Source organism: Anopheles funestus, chromosome 2RL, assembly GCF_943734845.2.
Source record: "Anopheles funestus chromosome 2RL, idAnoFuneDA-416_04, whole genome shotgun sequence".
Lineage (NCBI taxonomy): Eukaryota > Metazoa > Arthropoda > Insecta > Diptera > Culicidae > Anopheles > Anopheles funestus.
Genome location: NC_064598.1, coordinates 72,931,900 through 72,954,023, shown reverse-complemented (window position 1 = coordinate 72,954,023; position 22,124 = coordinate 72,931,900). Strand labels below are relative to the sequence as shown.

General features: G+C 42.0%; 1 protein-coding gene across 1 annotated transcript; it reads left to right on the top strand.

Annotated features, from left to right (window-relative positions):
- Positions 1 to 2,641: 2,641 nt before the first annotated feature.
- LOC125760606 (uncharacterized) lies at positions 2,642 to 21,773 on the top strand. Its single transcript, XM_049420885.1, has 8 exons — positions 2,642 to 3,110; positions 7,350 to 7,600; positions 19,020 to 19,053; positions 19,211 to 19,446; positions 19,836 to 19,972; positions 20,067 to 20,605; positions 20,686 to 20,885; positions 20,957 to 21,773. The coding sequence occupies exons 2-8, from the start codon at positions 7,511 to 7,513 to the stop codon at positions 21,050 to 21,052; spliced, it is 1,332 nt and encodes a 443-aa protein (XP_049276842.1). The 5' UTR covers positions 2,642 to 3,110; positions 7,350 to 7,510; the 3' UTR covers positions 21,053 to 21,773.
- Positions 21,774 to 22,124: the final 351 nt, after the last annotated feature.

The window sequence follows — 22,124 nt, the reverse complement described above, 5'->3', positions numbered from 1 at the left end:
TTTTTTATACCTATGGTTAAAGATCCGATTAATGTTTGAAAGACAGAGTGGAGAGCATCAGAAGCATTTTTTATGTTTTACCTTTCCTTAATAACAAAATGCAACTAAGTCTGTTAATTTCTTTTTTTTCTTAAAAAACATTATTCTCCATTATCTGAAAATTCTGAAGTTAATTCGATTTGGAACAGTAAGATCAAACGGAACTTACAGGAAGTTTTGGATTAAGATGTCCAAACACAACTACAGATGCGAAACCGTTGCAGAACAAAAGGAATAACTTAGAATAAAACTTTTAGCAATAAGTGAATCCTTTTAAGAAACTTAATTACATTGAAATGTTATATTTTCAATATCTTCATCTTCGGCATCTTCAATATTACTGTAAAAAAGGCACCGTTTTAGGCTAGCACTGCTCGGTTACACGATTATTGTGTAAACATGTTTTCAAACGGTACACCCCGCTGTCTGGATCCCAATCGATTAGTGTAGCTAATTTTTTGATAGTGCGTGCAACTATTTCCTGAACACGAATTCGACCAGCAACAAAAAAAAACAACATAATTCAAAGCATCATCAACGCTAGAGCATCATCGATCGGTTGCAGATCTTCTGATTTGAGAGGTCTTTGAGAATCGATCCGAGATGAGATGAGATGTGATGATGATCTCTACCGGAATTTTCCCGCAATCGGTTAGTATAGTATGGTTACGGATCAACCGGTTTGTGGAGAAAAAAATAAATAAAAATAAACACATATAGCATCACGCCAAAAGCACCACGTTACCCCTATTTCGTAATTGGCAATTGCTGGTCCATACTTGATCCGTTTCGATCCGACTTAGACGGGACTTCTTGGCCACCTGTAAGCTGGAGCGCAAGGTGCCCTCGGTAATTTCATCCAGCAAATTTTTGCCTTTCGTTCAAGTGTTTGGACGGGTTTTTTCGCTTCTCAAAACGAAAAAACACGATCCGCGAAAACTTTCGCATGCTGACTACACATCTTATCTTCGCTAGAAGCGAGACGCACGGGAAAGCTTTTACTTCTGCGTAATGTCCGCTCAATGAGTATATGTTTTTATTTTCATTGCATATGTGCTGTTTCTGTGGTTTCATGTTGTTCTCACCTACTTTTCGTACTAAGAATCGTGCAGGAAAATTTAATTAAATTTGTTCGTATGAAGGGGGGAAAAACACACCAAACAGCAAACCTCAAAATGAACGGTAAATGCGCGCGCTGCTCAACTGCTGCAATCCGGAGGAACTTACACGGTCGATTTCAGATTCGCCAGTTGACCATGAAAGGAGGAAGAACGCCAAGGTAGCTAATTTTGATTACTGCTATTTACTATCGGTACCTTTCATATCGGCTAACCGTGTTTCGATAGATCGTGTTGATACACAATATTGCAGCAATTATTTTTGTATCGAAATGGTTTAATACTACATGTTCTTGTACTTGTAGCGTCCGTCGTTTGGACGATCGCCCGATTCCAGATTTATTGTTTAAATTAATTGTTTTGTCGTTTTAACATACAAATATTTGTTCTGTATTTTTTTATTCTTCAAAGAGATCAAATTTATTTTTGTATAGTTCCGGATTTTCGCTATTACATTTTATTTATATTAAAATTCAATGCTGGTTTCCATCAAATATTTTTGTATTGAAATATTTAAAATTTTACCGAAAATTAGTAAAAATTAATATACTGATTGCTTCTCTTTAATTTTTTTTTTCATTCTGAAACGACTTTCAAAAAAATCTTGTTTTTTTATTGTTTTTATATAACTTGAAAACAGTTGTAAAAAAAAGATCATATTTTGCGTGATTTTTTTTAAAGAACAACTGTGTGATTTAAGGTATACGGTTTGGTCATTTTAATATAAATTTAATAAAAAAAACACATAGGATTTTTTCAATCTGTAATATTTTCAAGCGAAATTATACACATTCAAGAGGATGTTGAATATAAGTATGGACACTTAAAGAAAATTTCGTTTTTACGAGCCTTTTTACAAGCCAAGACGAGCACAGCAAACAAAAATAAAATTTGAGATAACCACCGTCGTTTTGTCACTAATCATTAAAATGCTTTAATTATTGCATGCTTAAAATGCTTTAATTATAAAATGCTTAAATTAAAGTTGTTAAAAATTATTTAAAAAAAAATTATTTGCAAATTTTTGGATATTTTTAGCGACGACGATGAGTTTACTGCAAATTGTTTATTTAATCATGTAATTTGTTTGATTTTTTGCCCAAGTTTTTTTGGGGCTTCAAGCATCGTTTTTTTACCGCCCTTCCATTAACTTCATGTCATGTTGGTTACCTCCTAAATTGCTATTGTAACGTCTAGTTAAACCGAATCTCATTGTGTTGAAATTTATTCTAAAACAATAGAAAGAGAACAAGAACGTTTGCTCTGGATTACCATTTTGCACTCCTCCTTTAATGTAAGACAATAAAATGTTCCTTCTAAACATGCACATGGCAGACAACGTGCGATATTGCCCTCGTTGCCAAGCCTCCGCACAAAACCGGAAGGAAATTGGTTCCCTCTAGCTCCCGTTTCTAGCAAAGCATAGCAAACCAAAGCAAAGAAATGCTACATAGATCCCCCCTCCATCGGTACCGGTTGTAGCATAAGCGGCCCGATTGGAGAGGGCGCACGCTCGCACCGGCCCCGGTAGATGAATGTTCAAAGTCAAGTTCATTCCATGTGAAGCACGCGGCCAGTACGGACCTACTGCAGAGCCGTCGTTCAAGATACAACCCAGCAAAGACGCGTACGTGAAGTGTTATTAACGATCGAGATCGCGTCCGACAGTGCAGTGACGACGGTACAGTGAAAATACAATAAAGTTCAACAGACAAAATAATACAAAATTCAATTTCCTAGTAGTGTGTTCGTGTGTGTGTGTGTGTGCGTAAATGTGATTGTACGGCAAGGAAAATTGTCACAAAAACTGCCGTTTGCCAACGGTTGGAAAATTGTCCCCATTCCTGTGTGCGCTCGACGATTGCGTTCCAGTGCCAGTTTGCGTTCGGGTTGAGCTGCCACAGTTGATGACGGTGTTGAAGTTGCTGAGCTACCGGTCGTGCAGTGATTACGGTGCGTTGAATATGGAACAGCCGGTTCCCTCTATTGGTTACAGACAGATTGCCTAGGAATCGTATGCATGATACCGTATAAATTGTGGTTTGCTAAATTGGAAATTCTTATCATTTTTGAAGTATTGTATTGAACACAAATTACAGAGATGGTTTAATGTATATGATATGATTTGAATTGGGCTTACCTCACTTATCTACCAATCAAACCAAGATGAACATCATGATCATGGTGGAAATAGCCAGGAAAAGCAAGAACGCAAGATCGTAAAACATTTACTGAAAGTCACCTCTAATGAGAGGTGCTTGGATGATCTTTCGCACTAAAACTCACTCCTCCGGGTGATAAAGTTGCAATGTAATGCTGATTGGCAATATTTTATCCTCCCCAAAGAACATCGCCACAAAGAACTACTTAAACCTTGCTCAAGAGTGGTAGTTTGTAGTTGGCAATGCACTTTAAAAATGCATTTTTCTTTGTTGTAGCGGCTTATACAGCTTGCAACTTCAATCATGAGAAATAGGTCAGATATTGAAGAAGTTGTCTTACCCAACTTCCAAGTGTGACTTTTATTTTTCAAAGCAAACTTTTTTTTTGCGAAAATTGGGCCAACGACAAAGACTGGATTTCTCTGTTTTGTTAATTCTTTCAATTCAAATCTGCTTAGGCTTATGATGATTTTTCATAGACCCAAATTCCCAAGCGTAGTGTTTGCATTTAGCTAATGGATGCACACCTCTGTTTCAAACCTGTCTGCAGCTCCTCAATTTTCAGGTGATTTGTAAACAAGTTCCCATCCCTTCTATCGATCGCTGCAAACTGCGTTCGTTCCGAGATGATGCATTGATAGCATTTTATCTTCACCCTTCGCTAGTCACTCACCAGCACCAGAGATTGGAACTTGTCAAACTGGTCGGTCGGCTACCATTGCTGGTCCGGTTCAGTTTGTTTTTGTCTAAAACCCGGTGGCGATTGGAGCGTTAGGCAGACTCGACACTACCCGCTATGGAAGCACGCGCTCACTAAGCAAGCAGTAATTAATTAGCTCACCTTTCTCCGTGCTAACCTAAATCGCGTGATCGCCACCCGATCGTGCGCCTGCCATATTTTGGATTATGATCGCGCGATCGCGCGACTTTGAGATCTACATTGGTGTTGCCCGCTCTTCCTGTTAGGAGCTCGATTCCATCGGCGATTTTTACAAGCGAGAGCACTGGGGGCCCAATAAAAAGGAAAACATGTCGAAAATGTGTGCCAATTGATTGCGACGGTTAACGTGTGAAGCAAAACAGTGCACGGTTGGTAATGTGACCAATATAGCGAAAACCCATGAGTTCCTTGAGGTTTGTGGCCGGCACAACATCGCCACAGTGCCGTGACTATGTTTTCAAAATAAACGATTGGCTTGTACTTGTGTTTTGCACAGGTTTTTGGGTACTCTTTCTATACCTTTCTAGTGATCTACATTGCAACACGCTTGATTAGTTCATTATGGTTTGGTTCAACGCTGCAACCAAATAACGATTTAATCCTTCTCGGGCGTGACAGATTCGTAATGGGCCGGTTTCTGATCAAGGCGATCCAACGATGCCGTCGGCTTTGGCATACTGAACGGTTCGAGATCAAGGTCGAGATGGACGTAAAACTGTGTACACAGTACAATGAAAAATGAGTGAAAATAAGCTAGCAAATCGACTCGCATCACTTGCGACGAGAAGAAATATGGTGATCGTAGATCGCCGAGTGTCGCTCCGTACGAAAAACAGGTGCCAAAACTTTCGAGGCAAAGGTTCCGCCTAATTTTTCACGGGCCTTTCAGGTGTAATGCATTGGAGCGGCATTGCGGTTTGCGGCCAGTAGACAGGGCTGGGAAACAGAAAATATGCCAAACGCAAGAGGCCCAAAAGTACAGCATTCAGCCAGAGATTGAATTGAGAGTGAAAGGAATCGGCCTCCTAGCCCGTCTTACTACGTTGAATTTCTTGGCCGTGTAGATAGTGTTTTGCTAATGATGCCGATTGCAATGCTTTTTGAGGGGGGGTATATTTTCGGTAATTACACCGGAGGAACTCGAAACGGTGTCGCGGTGTCACGCTATGCGATTCGTGAAAACGATAGTACTTCATCATTCGACAAGTACTGCTTTTCACGCCGATTCTGAGCATGATGATTGTTATTGTTTTGCTAGTACTGCTAGCCACACCTGAAAAATGAGGTTTTAAGATGCTGATCACTATCGCGGGGAATGTTTTGAGAAATAGGGAAAATAGAAACTTTGGAGCGTGGAGCTCATTGAAATGAGCTTTCTTTTTGTTGTGTTTTTCGGTGATCTGGCGAAACGATTGAGTTGAGACGACATAATACAAGAACAAGGCGAAAAAATACAACCCAATAAAAGTGATCTCAATGCGAGACTTTGTTGAACATCAATAGTTCACCAGCAGCAGCTTACTGTTAAGACGCGAGATTAATAAACTGGTTCTACTGGTAAGAAGCTTGTTTACTTTCTCTTGCCTTCTGAAAACCCCAACCACCATCACTTTCCCTTTAATCACTTCAGAAGAAGTTTAATCTTAAACTTCCTATCAACGCTTCTGCGCGTGCTGGCTGGCATGATCAAGAAGCGCCCGCAACACCTGGCAAACATTTCCATTTTCCAACTTTCACGACCGCTGCACATGCGCGACAGGCTTGAAATCGAAAATAATTCCTTCCGAGCCTCGAAGGGTAATGAGATCCGCGAAGGGGTTACGATCGATACTTCCGCTCACTGTCGGCTAATGCTGGTGCATTTAACCTTATTTCTGTTTGTAGGCCAGCTCAGTACACCTCTCTCGTCAGGTGTCAACCGGTGGTTGATGGTTGCGTTCGTTCCTTCGAGCATCGCTCGCAACTTAAGGGCCGGTTTTCGTATGCAACCGGTCTGTTTGCATTGGAGCTGCATCAAACCGAGCCCTCATCAGTTGTTCGGTGTGTGGGTAGATCGAAGTGTGGTTATAATCGGCGTTCACCTATATACGTATCACGTACCGCGGTGTAAACGGTGGGCTGTAACGAAAGGAAACGGTTCCTGCCGCCGGAACGGGAAAATCGCAGCCGTAAATGAGGACAGAAATCGAAACTAGTTACGCGGATCATGGTGACTTTCAGTCAGGTTTTTATTACCGTTTTGTTTCGCTCCGAGTTGAGGATGAGGTTCGGTTTTGGTTCGTTTGCGGAATAAAGGAAGAGGAAATAAATATGGAACTTTATTTAATAGAAACATGTTTTCAAAAAAGCCAAACAAACCTTTGTTGCGAGGTACGACTACGTAGTTAGCATGTTCAAAAATTATTTAATACATTTTATCACAGGTTAAGTGTCATTAAAATCTGGTAAAACTTCAAGACAAACAAGTGACAAATAATGAATCTAAAACAAAAACAATTTTTCCATTCGAAAAGCGTTTTTCGCGAAACGAGAAACGTTCTGATTATAATAAATAAATGATTTCATTTTATTTAAAGACAAATAACTACAACAATTGAAGTTGTGATAAAAATTAGTATTTTCAATACTAATTCTTCACCGTTTAAATTGATGGTTGATGGCTTATCAAGTACTATTCTTAAGTATCACCCATCATACATAATATATGTATTACAGTTTTTTACTTTAATGATTTCTTATAGGCTTAAAAGGGGTTTTTTAAACTCGTTCCTTTACATCAAAGGTCTATGTAAAAATTGTTCGGTCTAATGAATGTTTAACTCCTCTTAAATCACGCTTCGATATGAAATGCTGTTCCAAATATCTCACAATCATACTTTCAATTGGAATTTCTTTTGCTACACATTGCAATACAAATACTAGTAGCACATCCAGGCCGTTCTACATGAATTAAAAAAAACACAAACACTGAGCCATTTTTTTGCGAAGAAAAGAATGTATCATTCCCAACCATTAACCATTAAAAATGCTAACCCAACCGATTCCATCGGTGTGCAAATTGTAACAGCTGCAAAAAAACAAACCACTGTAATTAATCCCATAAATAGACCTTAAACTTCAGTGATCGGAAGATATTTTTAGATTTTTTCTTGTTCCATTGCAGAAGTACCGGTAACGGTCCCATTGGGCCGTTCCTTCTATTTTACTTTCCTTACCGAAAACGAAAACCATTAATTACTGTAGTGCTGCACTTACATATTAGCATATTGCTTTTCTTTGATTTATGTTTTGTTTTTCCTTCTTATGCAGCCAATTTTGATCGAGGGCAAAGCAGGTGGGTAACATCCGATTGTTGAATCTTCGGCAACATTCGTTACGTGCGAAGGTGTTGGACGTCCGGTCGCAAGCGATTTGAATGACGAAGAGTGTGCGATAAGGCACGTTTCCTGCAGCATCTAACGGACCAGCCAATGCTGACAACGAAAGCAAAGATGAAACTGTTGAGGTCAAGCCTGGTCGAGTGTAGCAGCGGTCACCTAGTGGCGGTACTCTTTACGGTGGTAAGTGTACGCAATTTTAAAGTGTTTTTCTAAAGTGATACCTTTTATTAAATGCATTCAAAATTTAAATAGCTTCCAATTAAGCATACATAAACATTATTATATTCTACCATAAACAAGGGCAAAAAACAATATTGTTTTTGTTTTTTTTTCGTATCCAACGGAAAGGTTCGTTTGTACCGCTATCGTTGAAATCTTTCGTTCGCGTAACGAAGCGAAGTGTAGCCAATTGTGGAAATGTTAACAGTATCATCTGTGGTATGCATAGTTGTATACACTTCTCACGCTACTGCCATTCCCTGTTTCCGCAACACTTCATTTTGTGTGCAAAAAATAAATTACATAAATAAAAAGCTACGATCGCATGGCGAGGATGAGAGTAAGAGTACGCCACTTATAAAATGAAGCGCATTCGTTCGCAAATTCTTTTCTCCGGAGCTTTCCTTTCACCACAATATGGATTATAAAGATATTTAAAACATTTTTCAGAGCATTCTCGTAATTTTTCCCAGTGAGTATCCGTATCTGGGGTAAGCTAGCTTCCAGCATTTCAAAAATAACTATCATTATTCACAAGGCTCACTGTAACATCCCACCGAAGGGCTTTCAGAACTGTTTTTCTTGCGCATGTAATACTTCTTGTTAACGAAGTGCAAAACAACCCGAGAATACAAAAAGTGGAAATGCAAATAGAGCGATGAAACACGTGCATTTGCATGCCTTCTGGATGGTGATTAAATTAACTAGTACTTCTCCCGAGTACCTTTTTCCCTCGATCTTCGTTTATGCTCGCATCAATATTACGCGAAAGATGCGCGCAAAGATAACAAGCATAAAGAAAGCAAAAGCACTAGTGGATTGGTGTTATATGCCCTTACTGGGATGAATTCGCGGAAAACCTTTCCAACAGTTACAAAACACACGCACACGGTACTAATTTTCCCTAACGGACAAAAAAGGGAGCAAATTCTCGAGAAGGGGAAGAAAAATACGCACAACTTGACGCAAAAGCAAAGGTATTATTATTGCGTTTAACGTTAAACTGTCAAACCGAACGGTTATGCTGTTATGCAGCTCAGGGAAGCGCATCAAACGCAACCGCATCGTAGGCGACATCCGATCCGAAGAGCCATCATGAATTGTGCGAGTTTCGGAATCGAATCGTACAAATTGATAAAACCTCTACGGCGTGCGGTTTTTAGCGGTAAGGTATTAAAGTACCGCTACATCCATCGTACTACGAAATTAAAAATCATCTGCAAATGATTGGCTGTGACGAAAACAATAATTAGCGACTTGTTGTATGCGGGGAGTGGCTTGAAGCGTGGTTTAAGGGTGGTTTAAGGCAATTCAGTAGGAAGAGAATGTTTTTTTATAATCACAAAAAATGCTAGCAGAAAAATGTGCCATAAATATTTTAATTATTAATTAGTCATGTTTAGTGTAAAACAGTTTTTAACTCGAAGCTTATAGAAGGCCACAACACTCTAGCGCTTGGACATGCAACGAACCTTCCTGAGAATGCATTCGTGTTTTCCCCTTTATTTACTTCCATTTCCTAATGCAACTGCTGTGCAAGTGCTACTGGTGCGTGAAATTATTTAAAGCAATAAATCCACCTGAATCGCTAGCTAGAATCACGCGCCACAAACTAACCCCCGCCCTAAAGCAGTACAGTTAATCCCGCTTTATGCGCGGCTAAAGTCTGCAAATCTTTGGCATTGATTTGTAATCGCTGTTTCTTTCTTTTTCTGCGGGAAATGCAGCTTTTGAAAAGCTATCAAAATTCATGCACCAATTTCTCCAGCAACCGGGATGCAGCATTTATGCTACCCAGCCCTAGTTGCCTGGGAGGCTGCTGCTCGCAACTGGAACGCCATCGAGCCGTGTGGATGCAGCTGGCACAGTGTCACAGCAGCCTTCGAAGCATATTCAAATCCAAGTCATAGCGAAACCCGGTCAGCTGTGCAATGGCAAGGAAAGGGTTAGGGCATGGCCGGAATGGGGCATGTTTTGGGGGGTGGGTGGAGCGTTTTTTAATGCTGGGATTCAATTTCATAAATTCGTATTTTCACGCTCAGTCACACACACGCTCGTTTATGCGCAGCTCATGCGGTGTGCGCTGTCATCCCCGTTTCGTCCATTTCATGGCTGAGATGAAGTACCGTACTAGGGAAAAGATGGGGCAGAAAGTACGTAGATGGGGAGGATGGATGGAAATGAAGGAACACAAGAGTACATCGCTTGACTGCTGCTTAGTCTGAGCACTGGTTTGTTTTTTATGACATAATTGTGTCATGATTAAGGCACGTTGTTCAACTTACCCCAAAAGTTCAGCATTATCATGGTGGATCGAGACCAAAATTTGTCTACCGCCCCATTTGCAACGTGTGAAGCTGAAACTGCAACCTCGTGTGCATTAGCACACAATGCGAATCGTGGTGGATTTTATTCATGGTCAATCTTGCAAACGGTTTGATGGACAGGGCGTTTACCATCACCGCTGATAGTGACCCGATGTCGCTCAAATGCGCAACATGTCGACACCATTTCGGTGCCAATCTTGATGTCCAAGTTCTGTCTACAGTTCTTGCTACGTCCGATGGTCGACCTTCTCGCGATATTATGCTGTCCTAGCATTGCAAACATACTAGACAGCATAACTAGCCTTATGATCTAGTTGTGCTTCTATGCAAATGTGATTCATAATGTGGCAATTTTCTCGTATTCAAATGTTCCAGATTTCATTCATTCTGTTGGGTTGTGGGGAGTTGTAAAAGAAGCGCACTGCTTAAGTTTGTTCCAAGTGGCTTACCAAAGCGGTAACGTTAACGAGTTGGCGCTAAACTTTCTCACAAGCGTTGCGACAAGGTTAGTGAGTTCTCATGCACTTTGCTGCTGCAGGGGCCTCATTGTGTCTGCATAAAATTAAATGAGAGTTTTGTTTGGGCCTCTTTCGTCATGTCGGGGTTTTTTTTAGTCGGGGTTATTTTTAGTTGGTGACGAGTCGTTATTGATAATGAAGAAGTTTGTCTGTAAATTTTTAGAATAAAAATATTTTTTTATATTTATTTGTTACCTTTCCATACCAAAGGGATACTCTGAAAGGTCATTTTGAATAAACTTTTTTTATGTTTCTTATGCGTAAGCCCTTTTTCACAATGCTACAATTGAAATATATAAAAAAGCAGTTAACACAGTAACACAATTAATTCTAGAACAGCGAGAAAGTTGTGCCAGCGTTTGTTTTTTTTTTCTAGTATGCTTCCTTACTATTGAGCTGCACCGGATAAATATCCGTTAAAACCTCACAACAGGTGCAGTTTTGTAGGGCCGTATTTTTTTGCTTCTTCTCCTGAATGCCCCATTCCGTTTGGAATCATCAATTCCACGAAACCAGCTTATGCCACAGTCCCGCTCGGTGACCACCCCTGGGGATTGGGCTGGAACTTCGGAATGGTTGCCGTTCGTTTGTTTTTATGGCTCATCCTGCGTGTTTGTTGTCAGTCATTTTCCCTTCACCATGTTGTTTTTTCCCGCTACGATCAGCATGCGATTTCAGCTAAGCTCGCTCGATCGGTGGTCGCTCTCTGTTGAAGGCTACCTTATTGGATAATTGTACCATCCATGCATCGAACCATTCATCCACCCGGTCGGACTCGGGCAGCATCACTCGCGCCCCATAAAAACCCTCATGATCGAGAGCCTGTTAAATGGCCGTCTGTAGTACATTTTTCTTTTGCACGATCTTTTCCCTTTGCACGTGTCGGGCAGCGAGAGTGCTAAAACTTGCCCATACGGCCAACTAAAATTAAGGCGGAAAAGAAAAAAAAAAACGATCGTTACGATACCAATTGAAACTGGTTCGAAGAGAAATACTCATGGCTGGGAGCAACATACGGGAGTTCGGAAAATACGCACAATCCTCGACATATTTGATGAACAACTGTTAACAAGACACTTGAGGGGTTGGTTACTTGTGAGCAAAGAAAAAACACGATTGTGACGATTATCAGTAAAGTGAGAGATTGCAGCATAAGCTTCAAGATTTTTATTAGGTTTGTAGGGCAACGCACAATCGATCAAACGATTCCACCAAGTGAGTGGGGAGTTTATTTTATTGCCCCTTTTTATCCCATTAGTGTCAACATAGAGTTAATTTTTAAGGAAATGGAGGAAAAATGAAATCAATTTATGGTTAATTTTATAGTTGCGAAAAAATATTGATTGATATTATTAGAAGCAGTTTCAATTTCATGTAAGAAGTATGGATGTAGAGTTTTTTAAAAAATATTTTATGTTGCTGTTGCGAAACATCCAATTTCTTGTGCTGAATATGTCAAAGAAATTATAGTAAGCACATTGAATAGAAATAGGTAGGACAGAATCAAATATAAATCTCAAAAAATATCAAAAGTCAATTTGGTATCGTTTAAACAATAATAAATGTATTTGTCGCTGACGGAAATTATGTCCTTTTTAGGAACCGCTGTCCGCGCTCAAAAAAGGTCCCTAGCTTAGGAGAATAGTAGCAGGAGAGCGGACTTAGCCGCTCTCAACGTAAAGATAAGCTAGGAGACTAAGCTTACCTCTCTCGCATCGCTTCACCGTGAAGCGATGAGTGAGAGGGAAGTTAAGCGTCTCTGTCTGTCTCGCTTGCTCCTGCAGGCGCAGACAGATAATGCAAGGACAATGCGGGGATCGGCGCGAAAAATCCTCCCCAAAATTATTAAATTTATTAGGCAAATAGGGAAATAATTGAGGAAATAGCTACAGGAAATTAGAGGAATTACAGGAAATTAGGAAATTGTTACAGGAATTAATAATATAAATAAGAAGTAGGGCGAAAGGATAAAGGGTGAATAAAGGGTTGAGAAACGCGAGGAAAACACGGTTATGCGTCGCCGTCAAGGAAATGTATCGATTATGTATCGCTAAGGCAGCATGTACGATAAAAGGGGGCTACGGGGAGGTAGCCCTAAATAAATAAGCTTTCTCACAACCGGAACAAAAAGCCTTTTTATTTCGGTTGGCCGCGGATAAATTAGTTTAGTTTCTACCTTCTCTCACCCTCGGTCGGAGTTTGATACTCCGGTCCGAGAGCTCAACACGGGTTTATCGCCCTGCTGTGCTGGGAACATTGGTGGCTCCAGAGAGGAAGGTAGTACTTGCTAACGTTCCAAGGCACGAGAAAGTTTCCCGCCACGAGGTAACCGGAGGACCCCATTCCCGGTCGAAGGAAGGAAGACGCCAAGCGCCGAAGAGAACCGGAGGACTCCATTCCCGGTTGGAAGGAGGACGAGAGAGGGCCACCCACCTCTAGCAGACCGGAGGACCGCATTCCCGGCTGAAGGAAGGACGAGAGTAGGCCACCCGCCTCGAGCAGACCGGAGGACGTTCATTCCCGGTCGAAGGAAGGAAGGAAGACGCTAAGTGGTGAAGAGAACCGGAGGACCCCATTCCCGGTTGGAAGGAGGACGAGAGAGGGCCACCCGCCTCTAGCAGACCGGAGGACCGCATTCCCGGCTGAAGGAAGGACGAGAGTAGGCCACCCGCCTCGAGCAGACCGGAGGGCGTTCATTCCCGGTCGAAGGAAGGAAGGAGAGGGGCAACCGCCCTGTGGAAACCGGAGGACGTTATTCCCGGTCAGCGAAAGGAAGGAGAGGGGCAACCGCCCTGTGGAAACCGGAGGACGTTATTCCCGGTCAGCGAAAGGAAGGAGAGGGGCAACCGCCCTGTGGAAACCGGAGGACGTTATTCCCGGTCAGCGAAAGGAAGGAGAGGGGCAACCGCCCTGTGGAAACCGGAGGACGTTATTCCCGGTCAGCGAAAGGAAGGAGAGGGGCAACCGCCCTGTGGAAACCGGAGGACGTTATTCCCGGTCAGCGAAAGGAAGGAGAGGGGCAACCGCCCTGTGAAGACCGGAGGACGCTCATTCCCGGTCGGAAGGTATAGTGATAGTGAAGTGCAACGGTTCCAGCGGCAGCAGCAACAGTGGTGCCTAAAACGGCATAAAAAAAAGAAAAAAAAATAGTGCGACGGTTCCAGCGGCAGCAGCAACAGTGGTGCCTAAAACGGCATAAAAAGAAGAAAAAAAAAAAAATAGTGCGACGGTTCCAGCGGCAGCAGCAACAGTGGTGCCTAAAACGGCTTAAAAAAAATAGTGCGACGGTTCCAGCGGCAGCAGCAACAGTGGTGCCTAAAACGGCTTAAAAAAAAAAAAAAAAATAGTGCGACGGTTCCAGCGGCAGCAGAAACAGTGGTTAAGCCTAAACCGGCTTAAAAGAGTGCATCAGCAGCGACGGCAGCAGCAGCAGCAGCAACCGGAGCGGTAGCAGCGGCAGCAGCAACGACAGCAGCGGTGGCAGCAGCAGCAGCAACCGGAGCGGTAGCAGCGGCAGCAGCAGCATCAGCAGCCGAAGCAGTAGCAGCAACTGCAGTAGTAGCAGCACAACAAGAAGCGACGAACCCGCAAACAAACCGTGAGTAAAATGGCAAACACTAAAGAGAAAATTACCAAATTTGAGGAGGAAGTAGGGAGTGATGTGTGCGAAATGAGAAAAGAAATAGAGAGGTTGAAAAGGGAGTATAAGGACTTATCCGAAAAACATGAAGAAACGAAACGCGAATCGCAAGAAAAACAGACCAAATTAGTCACACAATTAGCGGAAAAAGAGGCAGAATCTAAGAAATTGCGCAAGGAAAAGGGACAGAAACGTGAATTGCAAGATGGAAGTGCTACAGTCGCAAGCGCATCGACAAGCAACTCAAGCCCTGCTTCCGAATTGCTCATAAAGGGATTGGTCGATGCTTTAAACGAGCGGTCTAAAAGAGATTCCTTAATGGAGCTTCCTGAATTTAATGGTGATTTTAAAAAGTGGAACCATTTCAAATCAGTGTTTTATAAAACAAGTGAAGAGGCTAAATTTTCAGATTTGGAAAATCTAAATCGTCTGCAAAAGGCTCTGAAGGGAGATGCCCTGGAATGCGTGAGTGGTTTGATGCTCGATGCGCAAAATATCGAAGGAATTTTACAGCGATTAGAGAAGGAATTTGGTACGCCTGATTTGATATACAGTGCGTTATTAAAAGAATTGCTAGCAGTAGAGAACCCAACGATGCAGAAGCCGAAAAGTTTTATAACGTTTATGCATGCGTTAAACAACCTGGTCATAAACATGAACACTATAGGAGAGCCAGAATATTTAAACGACCAACGTCTTTTAAAGGACTTGGAAAATAAGATTCCCACTAATTTAAAACACAAGTGGTACAATCATATCTTGGCAGACAACGAGAATTATGGTAGAAGCAAGCTTAGGACTCTCGAGGATTTTGCTAAGTGGCTTAAGCCCACCGAAAATTTAGCTATTATGCTAACAGCGGATGTTGCTAATGATGTTGTGAATTCACAATCGCATCAGCACAACCAACAGTTAGGTCATAGGAATTTTCGTGCTCAACCACGACAACAGTTCCAAGCGAATATCCAATCGCAACCAAGGCGTAGAATGGGTTGCTTGATTTGTGGCCAAAATCATAGGACGACAGAATGTTTTCAATTTCAAAACATGTCGGTCGAACGAAGATGGGAAACGGTTAGGCGGTTGCGCATTTGCACAAACTGTTGCAACCAGTCGAATCATGACGCCCAAAATTGTTTTCTGCCACCACAATGTCGGCAATACGGATGTAGAGCGAGACACCATACCCTACTACATAGAGCAACTCCTACTGGCTTAAGACAGGTTGAGAACGTTAATATTCACCACGGTACTGATTTGCCTGGCTTAAGACAGGTTGAGAACGTTAATATTCACCACGGTACTGATTTGCCTGAGTTATATTTTCCAATCATCCCAGTAACGCTTCGTCATAATAATAGGGAGGTCGACACATTCGCGTTCATGGATACGGGTTCATCTGCGAGTTTAATACATCGAGAGCTCAAAGAAGAGTTGCAGGTAAATGGATCTCCACGACCATTTTCGCTAGCTTGGACTAACGGATCAATACAAGATGAGCCGGAAAGTCAAACCATCTCGATCTCGGTTAAGGATCAGGATGGGAGATTTATAAGCCTTGATGGATTAAGGACAGTAGAATCTATGGTGCTGCCAAAACAAACAGTTAACGGAATGGAACTTAGAAGAAAATATCGCCATTTGAGAGGCATCGATTTACAAAGCTATCGTGATGGAGCTCCGAAGCTAATTATCGGATTACCACATGCGCATCTAATATGCGCATTGCAAACCAGAACTGGGCAAGCAGGCGGACCGATAGCAATTCAAACCCACTTGGGATGGGTATTGTTAGGAACAAATTATCTTAATAGCAAGCAACCAAAACTCTTTTCTCTAATCGAAGCAAAAAATGCTAACAAGGATATAGCGAGCACGATGAGAAATCACGTCCCAAAGGAAGATTTCGGTGTTAAATTGAATTATAAGATACCGCAGCCCAAGGACGAAAAGAGGGTGGAAATAGAAAAAACTATAAGGAAAACAGAAACTGTTCACGAGATAGGGAAAACGGAAATCGTCAGTATACCAGAAGAATGTGGTCAGTCTTTGAGGCGACTACAAAGCCTGGAAAGAAAATTGACACGAGATGGAACGTCAGAAAAATTACACCGTAAGGAAACAGACGCATACGGCAAAAAAGATTGCGCGCGTGAAAACGATCGAAGTGAGACAATAAGAGATAAGTTTAGTCCCAAGGCTAATTATGTACCAAACTTTGCTATAGTAAAGTACAACAAACCTATACGTAAACCAAGACTGGTCTTTGACACAGGTACAAGAAGTAAACAGCGTTCTCTCGCTATTTAATGAAACCTATATGCAATTCATGATAAATAATATGTCCTGCGGACCACGAAAACGATGAGCCTCTCACACCAAACCATTTCTAATAGACTGTTCTGGAGAAGCAGAACCAATTCATTGTGAGATTTCGGAAGCTGAAGCTTTAAAGACACATTGGAAGAAAGCCCAATGGGTTGCACAAAAATACTGGTCTAGGTGGATAAAAGAATTTCTACCTCGATTGGTAACGCGAGAGAAATGGTTAAAACCAGTGAAAGAATTGCGCATAGGCGACATAGTAGCATTTCCAGATGAGCAGACTCGCGGAAGGTGGCGTAAGGGGATAATTACGCAAGTGCAAGAAGGAAAGGATAAACAGGTTCGATCCGTAACGATAAGAGTAGGAAGTTTATTTATTAGAAGACCAGCGGTAAAGGTCGCACGGTTGGAGGTTCGCGCCGAAGAAGAAATAGGTAGGACATAATTCCGTCAGCTTATTATTGTTTGTAACACCTCTACGAGGAATTACGGGGGAGAGGATGTCGCTGACGGAAATTATGTCCTTTTTAGGAACCGCTGTCCGCGCTCAAAAAAGGTCCCTAGCTTAGGAGAATAGTAGCAGGAGAGCGGACTTAGCCGCTCTCAACGTAAAGATAAGCTAGGAGACTAAGCTTACCTCTCTCGCATCGCTTCACCGTGAAGCGATGAGTGAGAGGGAAGTTAAGCGTCTCTGTCTGTCTCGCTTGCTCCTGCAGGCGCAGACAGATAATGCAAGGACAATGCGGGGATCGGCGCGAAAAATCCTCCCCAAAATTATTAAATTTATTAGGCAAATAGGGAAATAATTGAGGAAATAGCTACAGGAAATTAGAGGAATTACAGGAAATTAGGAAATTGTTACAGGAATTAATAATATAAATAAGAAGTAGGGCGAAAGGATAAAGGGTGAATAAAGGGTTGAGAAACGCGAGGAAAACACGGTTATGCGTCGCCGTCAAGGAAATGTATCGATTATGTATCGCTAAGGCAGCATGTACGATAAAAGGGGGCTACGGGGAGGTAGCCCTAAATAAATAAGCTTTCTCACAACCGGAACAAAAAGCCTTTTTATTTCGGTTGGCCGCGGATAAATTAGTTTAGTTTCTACCTTCTCTCACCCTCGGTCGGAGTTTGATACTCCGGTCCGAGAGCTCAACACGGGTTTATCGCCCTGCTGTGCTGGGAACAGTATTAAAACTATAAAATATTTTTGTCATGTAAAATGCTCTGGAGCGAAGATATTTGAAGTGTTTAATAAGTGCGGAACTCCAAGTCAGATATAGTAGAAACATATGGAATACTTCAGACGTTCACAGTAGTTTTGCAACGAAATCTTGTGATGCTGAAGCTGAAGGAAGGAAAACTGAATTGCAGAGTTGGATTGCTTTGTAATCAGCAATCGGAAAATAGCTGGAGAAGATATTTGTTTTGATTAACAAACAAACCAGTTTATTCATTTTTCATTTCTAAGTTTCGACTAATTTCATCTAAAGGTCGACTCCAAGTAGAACGTGAACTAGGTGATCGTTAGGTTCTAGAATATGTTATCTCCTTTTAATTCGACTGTGGCTACAGGAATTAAGCACCAGATTTCAACCATTTGAACTTTCATTCTGTTTCATTTCAAATCTCTTTCCTGGTGATATGTAAAACTGTTGAAAAATGATTGAATATATTCAATTTACCAAAGCCATATATGTCCGACAAATGATGAAAGTGAACGAAAGATTTATTTTATCTCCTATTTCCATACAAAACTTTTGTTATGGAAGGCAAAACAAAAATCCGACACAATAACACAAATGCGAACGATCTTGTCTGATCATCAAACACATTCTCACTAACCCCAAAAACCAACCCAGACTACACGCGATCGCAAAAGTCTCGTTCGGATGATCTAGCGGTGGGTTTACGATTCTCCGATCGACACCTGATCAGCGTGGCACGATATACCGATGCCGGTACGTTATCCAAACAATGGAGCACCATCACCCCCGGCCGGGGGCACCGGCCTATTATGGCAATTATGTGTCGGACTGGCAGCATCTTTTAAGCCAACGTACCCCCCGGGGGGTGTTCCGGTTTTTTTGTTCGTGTTCTACTCGTACCGGCCTCGTTCGTGTAGGTGAGTTTTGAGCACATGGTTCCGGGCAGTGTTTTGGGCGTTAGCTAGCCGAAAAAGCTTCCGTTAAAAGCATTTTACGCAATTTTTGCGTTTGTTTTCATTTTTCGTTACTGCCCCTGGGGAGGGGTTTTCCATCATGGTTACTGAATCGTCCACGGGTTTTTGCCAAAAACAGATCAAGAAGGTCAGTGGCATGCATATGATCGGTATGATCGGCCGCCATGCTATCAGAAAGAGGGTACAGATCATACATATGCTGTTCTGCCAATTGCAAGTTCTTGCTCTCGAACGATCATACGATAATTGCATTATTAAACCATTTTACACCATATGGATGGTGCACACACCTACGCCTCTGGTGCCTTTAGTGTTCGTTTTGATTATATTTTTATCATAAAAATCAATTCTCACTTTTTTCTTCAACATTTTTTCATATTCTTTCCAGTTGTTGCCATTGGTGCGGGCACAGGACTATGACGGTAAGTACTCACTAAGGCCGTGGTGCTAGGATCGACAAGAACAAGTTCAAAGCTCACAACATTGTTTCGCTAAAAGTCGTTGTTTTTTTGTTCCTTATTGCACCTTTTTTCGTTGGGGTAGTAATGTTATGTTCCACTTTCCGGTAACCTTTTCCAGTGACGGACATTCAGTGTTCCTTCGCATCGCAAGGCTCCAACCTGGGCGACATTATAACGGCAAAGTTGAAAAAACCGATCGGCTTCAAAGGTGCACCACTGTTCGCGGACGATCGTGGCGTGAATCCGGAAACGGATTTTGCCTGCTCCATCAAGCACGATCGTAAAGATGTGAGCGAGCTTGCGTACGATTTGAAGATTACCGATTTCTCACGGTGCGGTGTGCTGAAAAGAAATGTAAGTTCTTTTTTTCTTATGATCTTACGTAAGTAAGAGGGCAAAGCAAAAGGGTAAAAGGGATAGATTTTTCATACCAAAAAAAAACCCCACACATGAAACGAATACTTCGTACCTTACCCTTAAAGCAAGAGAGAAAAAAATGTTCGAACAATTAACAACAAAACCACCTCGCACGCTCAAGATTCGAACGTGTTTCCATTAATTCCCCGAACAGGGAAGATGCTTGAAGGTGCAAGATCGATATAGGTTGAACGTATGAAAACGAGCTGTGCCCCCCGGTGGTGGTGGTATTTAGTAATAGGGTCACGAAACAGGGGTGTGATGCAATGGCTAATGAAGAAATTGCTTTTGGTGTACGGTTTTTCATTCTCGCAACACATCTGTAGGGGTTCGTGCACGTCCGTATCTGGTTTCCGCAATTTCCTTCGGTGGTAATGCAATCCGATCAGGAACTGATCATCATGTGTAAACCGCCGGAACCAACCGTTATCCAGAACAAGGCTGCCGGGTTCGCGGGAAGTTTGTAAGTATGGAGTGACCTTATTTCCGACCCAATAAGCCCCCGAAAACAGCAGACGGACAGGTTGATCTGATTTGGTGCGAATTTCCACTTCTAGCCCACACGGAGCACGTGTTTCCGGCGTGGTTGAGGAAACTCCCGGACGGTTAGAATACGAGGTGGCCCTCTACAAGGAAGCACCACCGATCGCGCGTATTAGCGGTAATCTGGCAGGACTGAAGAACCATTCCTCGGCTTCACTTCCGGCCGTGACGAACAACGAAGTGCCGGTCGATCAGGCGGTACCGATCGGTACGAAGCTACAGTTGCGGGCCCGCATCAGCTCGCAGAGCGTGTGGAAGTACGTGAAGCTAATGGAGGTAACGGTTTCGCCCGATCCGGACGATCCGCATGCGCAAGGATCGGTTTCGCTGGTGCGCGATGGTTGTCGAAACCGTGACTTTGCGTCGATCATACCGCATCAGCCGGCACGGTATCGCGATAAGCCGAACGAAGTGTTTCTCGATTTTGAAGCATTTTTGCTGAGCTCGATGAAGGAACGGAGTACGCTGTGGATTCACTCACAGATCAAGGCATGCATGGACGCGATGGACTGTCAGCCCGATTTCTGTCTGGATATGTATGAACCCTCCAAGCGTAAGTATCTGCTGGACGATCTGTATGATGAACAGAACACAATAATTAACTGTATGAAACTTTCTTTTTATTCACTTTAGGACTCGGCAGAAGGCGACGTGACGAACACTCTCGGAACCGTACGGAGTATACGAAATTTAAGGAAAACATCGAATATACGGTCATTATGCCGGGCGAGTATGACGATGCGATGCGCTACCAGCAGAACCCGGAGCAGTGTAAAAACTTTGTCGTCATCTCTGGTCTGCTCGCTGCATTATTAGCGCTTTCCACCGTGATCGTACGTATAGGAACTTCCACGACGTTGTAAAATGTGTTTAATTGTTCTGTTTCCTTTCCATTTTTAAACAGACCTGTGGGCTAGCGTCACGCATGCAAGGCAGCGGTAAAAAGAGCATCGATGAGCTCAATGCGAAAGGATACTCAGGCCGTGCGATCGTACAGTAACCGGCAGGCACCTTCCTCAATTACACACGGATGCTTCAATTGCGCACTTGTAGAATTGCAAATCCTGTTACACACGTAACATGACATGTCACCAAACGAAAGCTTAATCAAAGATACGCATGGAACCCGAGTTGCAATATTTAGTATCACTATTTTGTTTTTTTTTTGTTTCGTTTTGTTTTGTTTTGCTTTCACTAATGACTTAGTTACTTTCGCTAGTAGTGTTTAGGAGGTTAGATGAACGATGAATTAATTGCTGTAACAATGAGCATTAGCCGATAGGTAACGATTGAATGATTAAGCCTGATTTTTAAACCTACTACACCGGTACGGAAATAGCTGGTGACTTTCTTTTAAAAGTTAGGCTTACCATACGTCGAACAAAGTAGTATTATGACAATTTAGACTGCATTTCACGAATAGTATTAGAACCGTTTTACTGCTGCTGATCGACCGAGCCGAGGAGGTATTTATTGTGCATTTACGCGCGACGCGGATGGTTTAGTTCTATTGAACCGTCTTGATAGGAATGGATGACACGAATAAAACTGTCGTTATTTGATGATAGTTCCGATCAATATCGGTACTGGGCGTACCGTTTTATGCTAGAAATAAAAGGAAACTCTATCTTGACTGTAAAATGTTGTCTAATTTCAATGGGCTATAAAAAAACGATGAAATGCAAAATATCACACGCAATAAATTTAAATCGAATTAAGTTGCTGTATGGTTATCGAATTCTTTTCCATTTAATGATTTTTATTTATTCTATTAAAATGATCATATTGTTGTCGATTGAAAATGACAAACATTTCGAAGGAAGTTTTTCATTTATTAAAATTACTACACGTGAAACCCAAACCGAACAATTCAAAATGATAATGAGCAACGACCACAGTTGATATCAGTAGCGAAAGCAAGATGTAACGCACATTGCATACTTCTTGGCGTTGATGGATTTTTACCACAGTTGAACTAAAGAAGGCTTTTACGTTTATTGTATGATAATCTTTGTTCATATGTTTTAAATTCACACCATTAGTTTATGTTAAAACAAAATAGCGGTGAAACA

Excerpts from the sequence above, each read along its gene's own strand:
- LOC125760606 (XM_049420885.1), top strand. The coding sequence starts at position 7,511 with ATGCTGACAACGAAAGCAAAGATGAAACTGTTGAGGTCAAGCCTGGTC. Across the intron at positions 19,054-19,210 it reads GCGGGCACAGGACTATGACG|TGACGGACATTCAGTGTTCC; the intron begins GTAAGTACTCAC and ends AACCTTTTCCAG. Across the intron at positions 19,973-20,066 it reads GCCGGGTTCGCGGGAAGTTT|CCCACACGGAGCACGTGTTT; the intron begins GTAAGTATGGAG and ends TTCCACTTCTAG.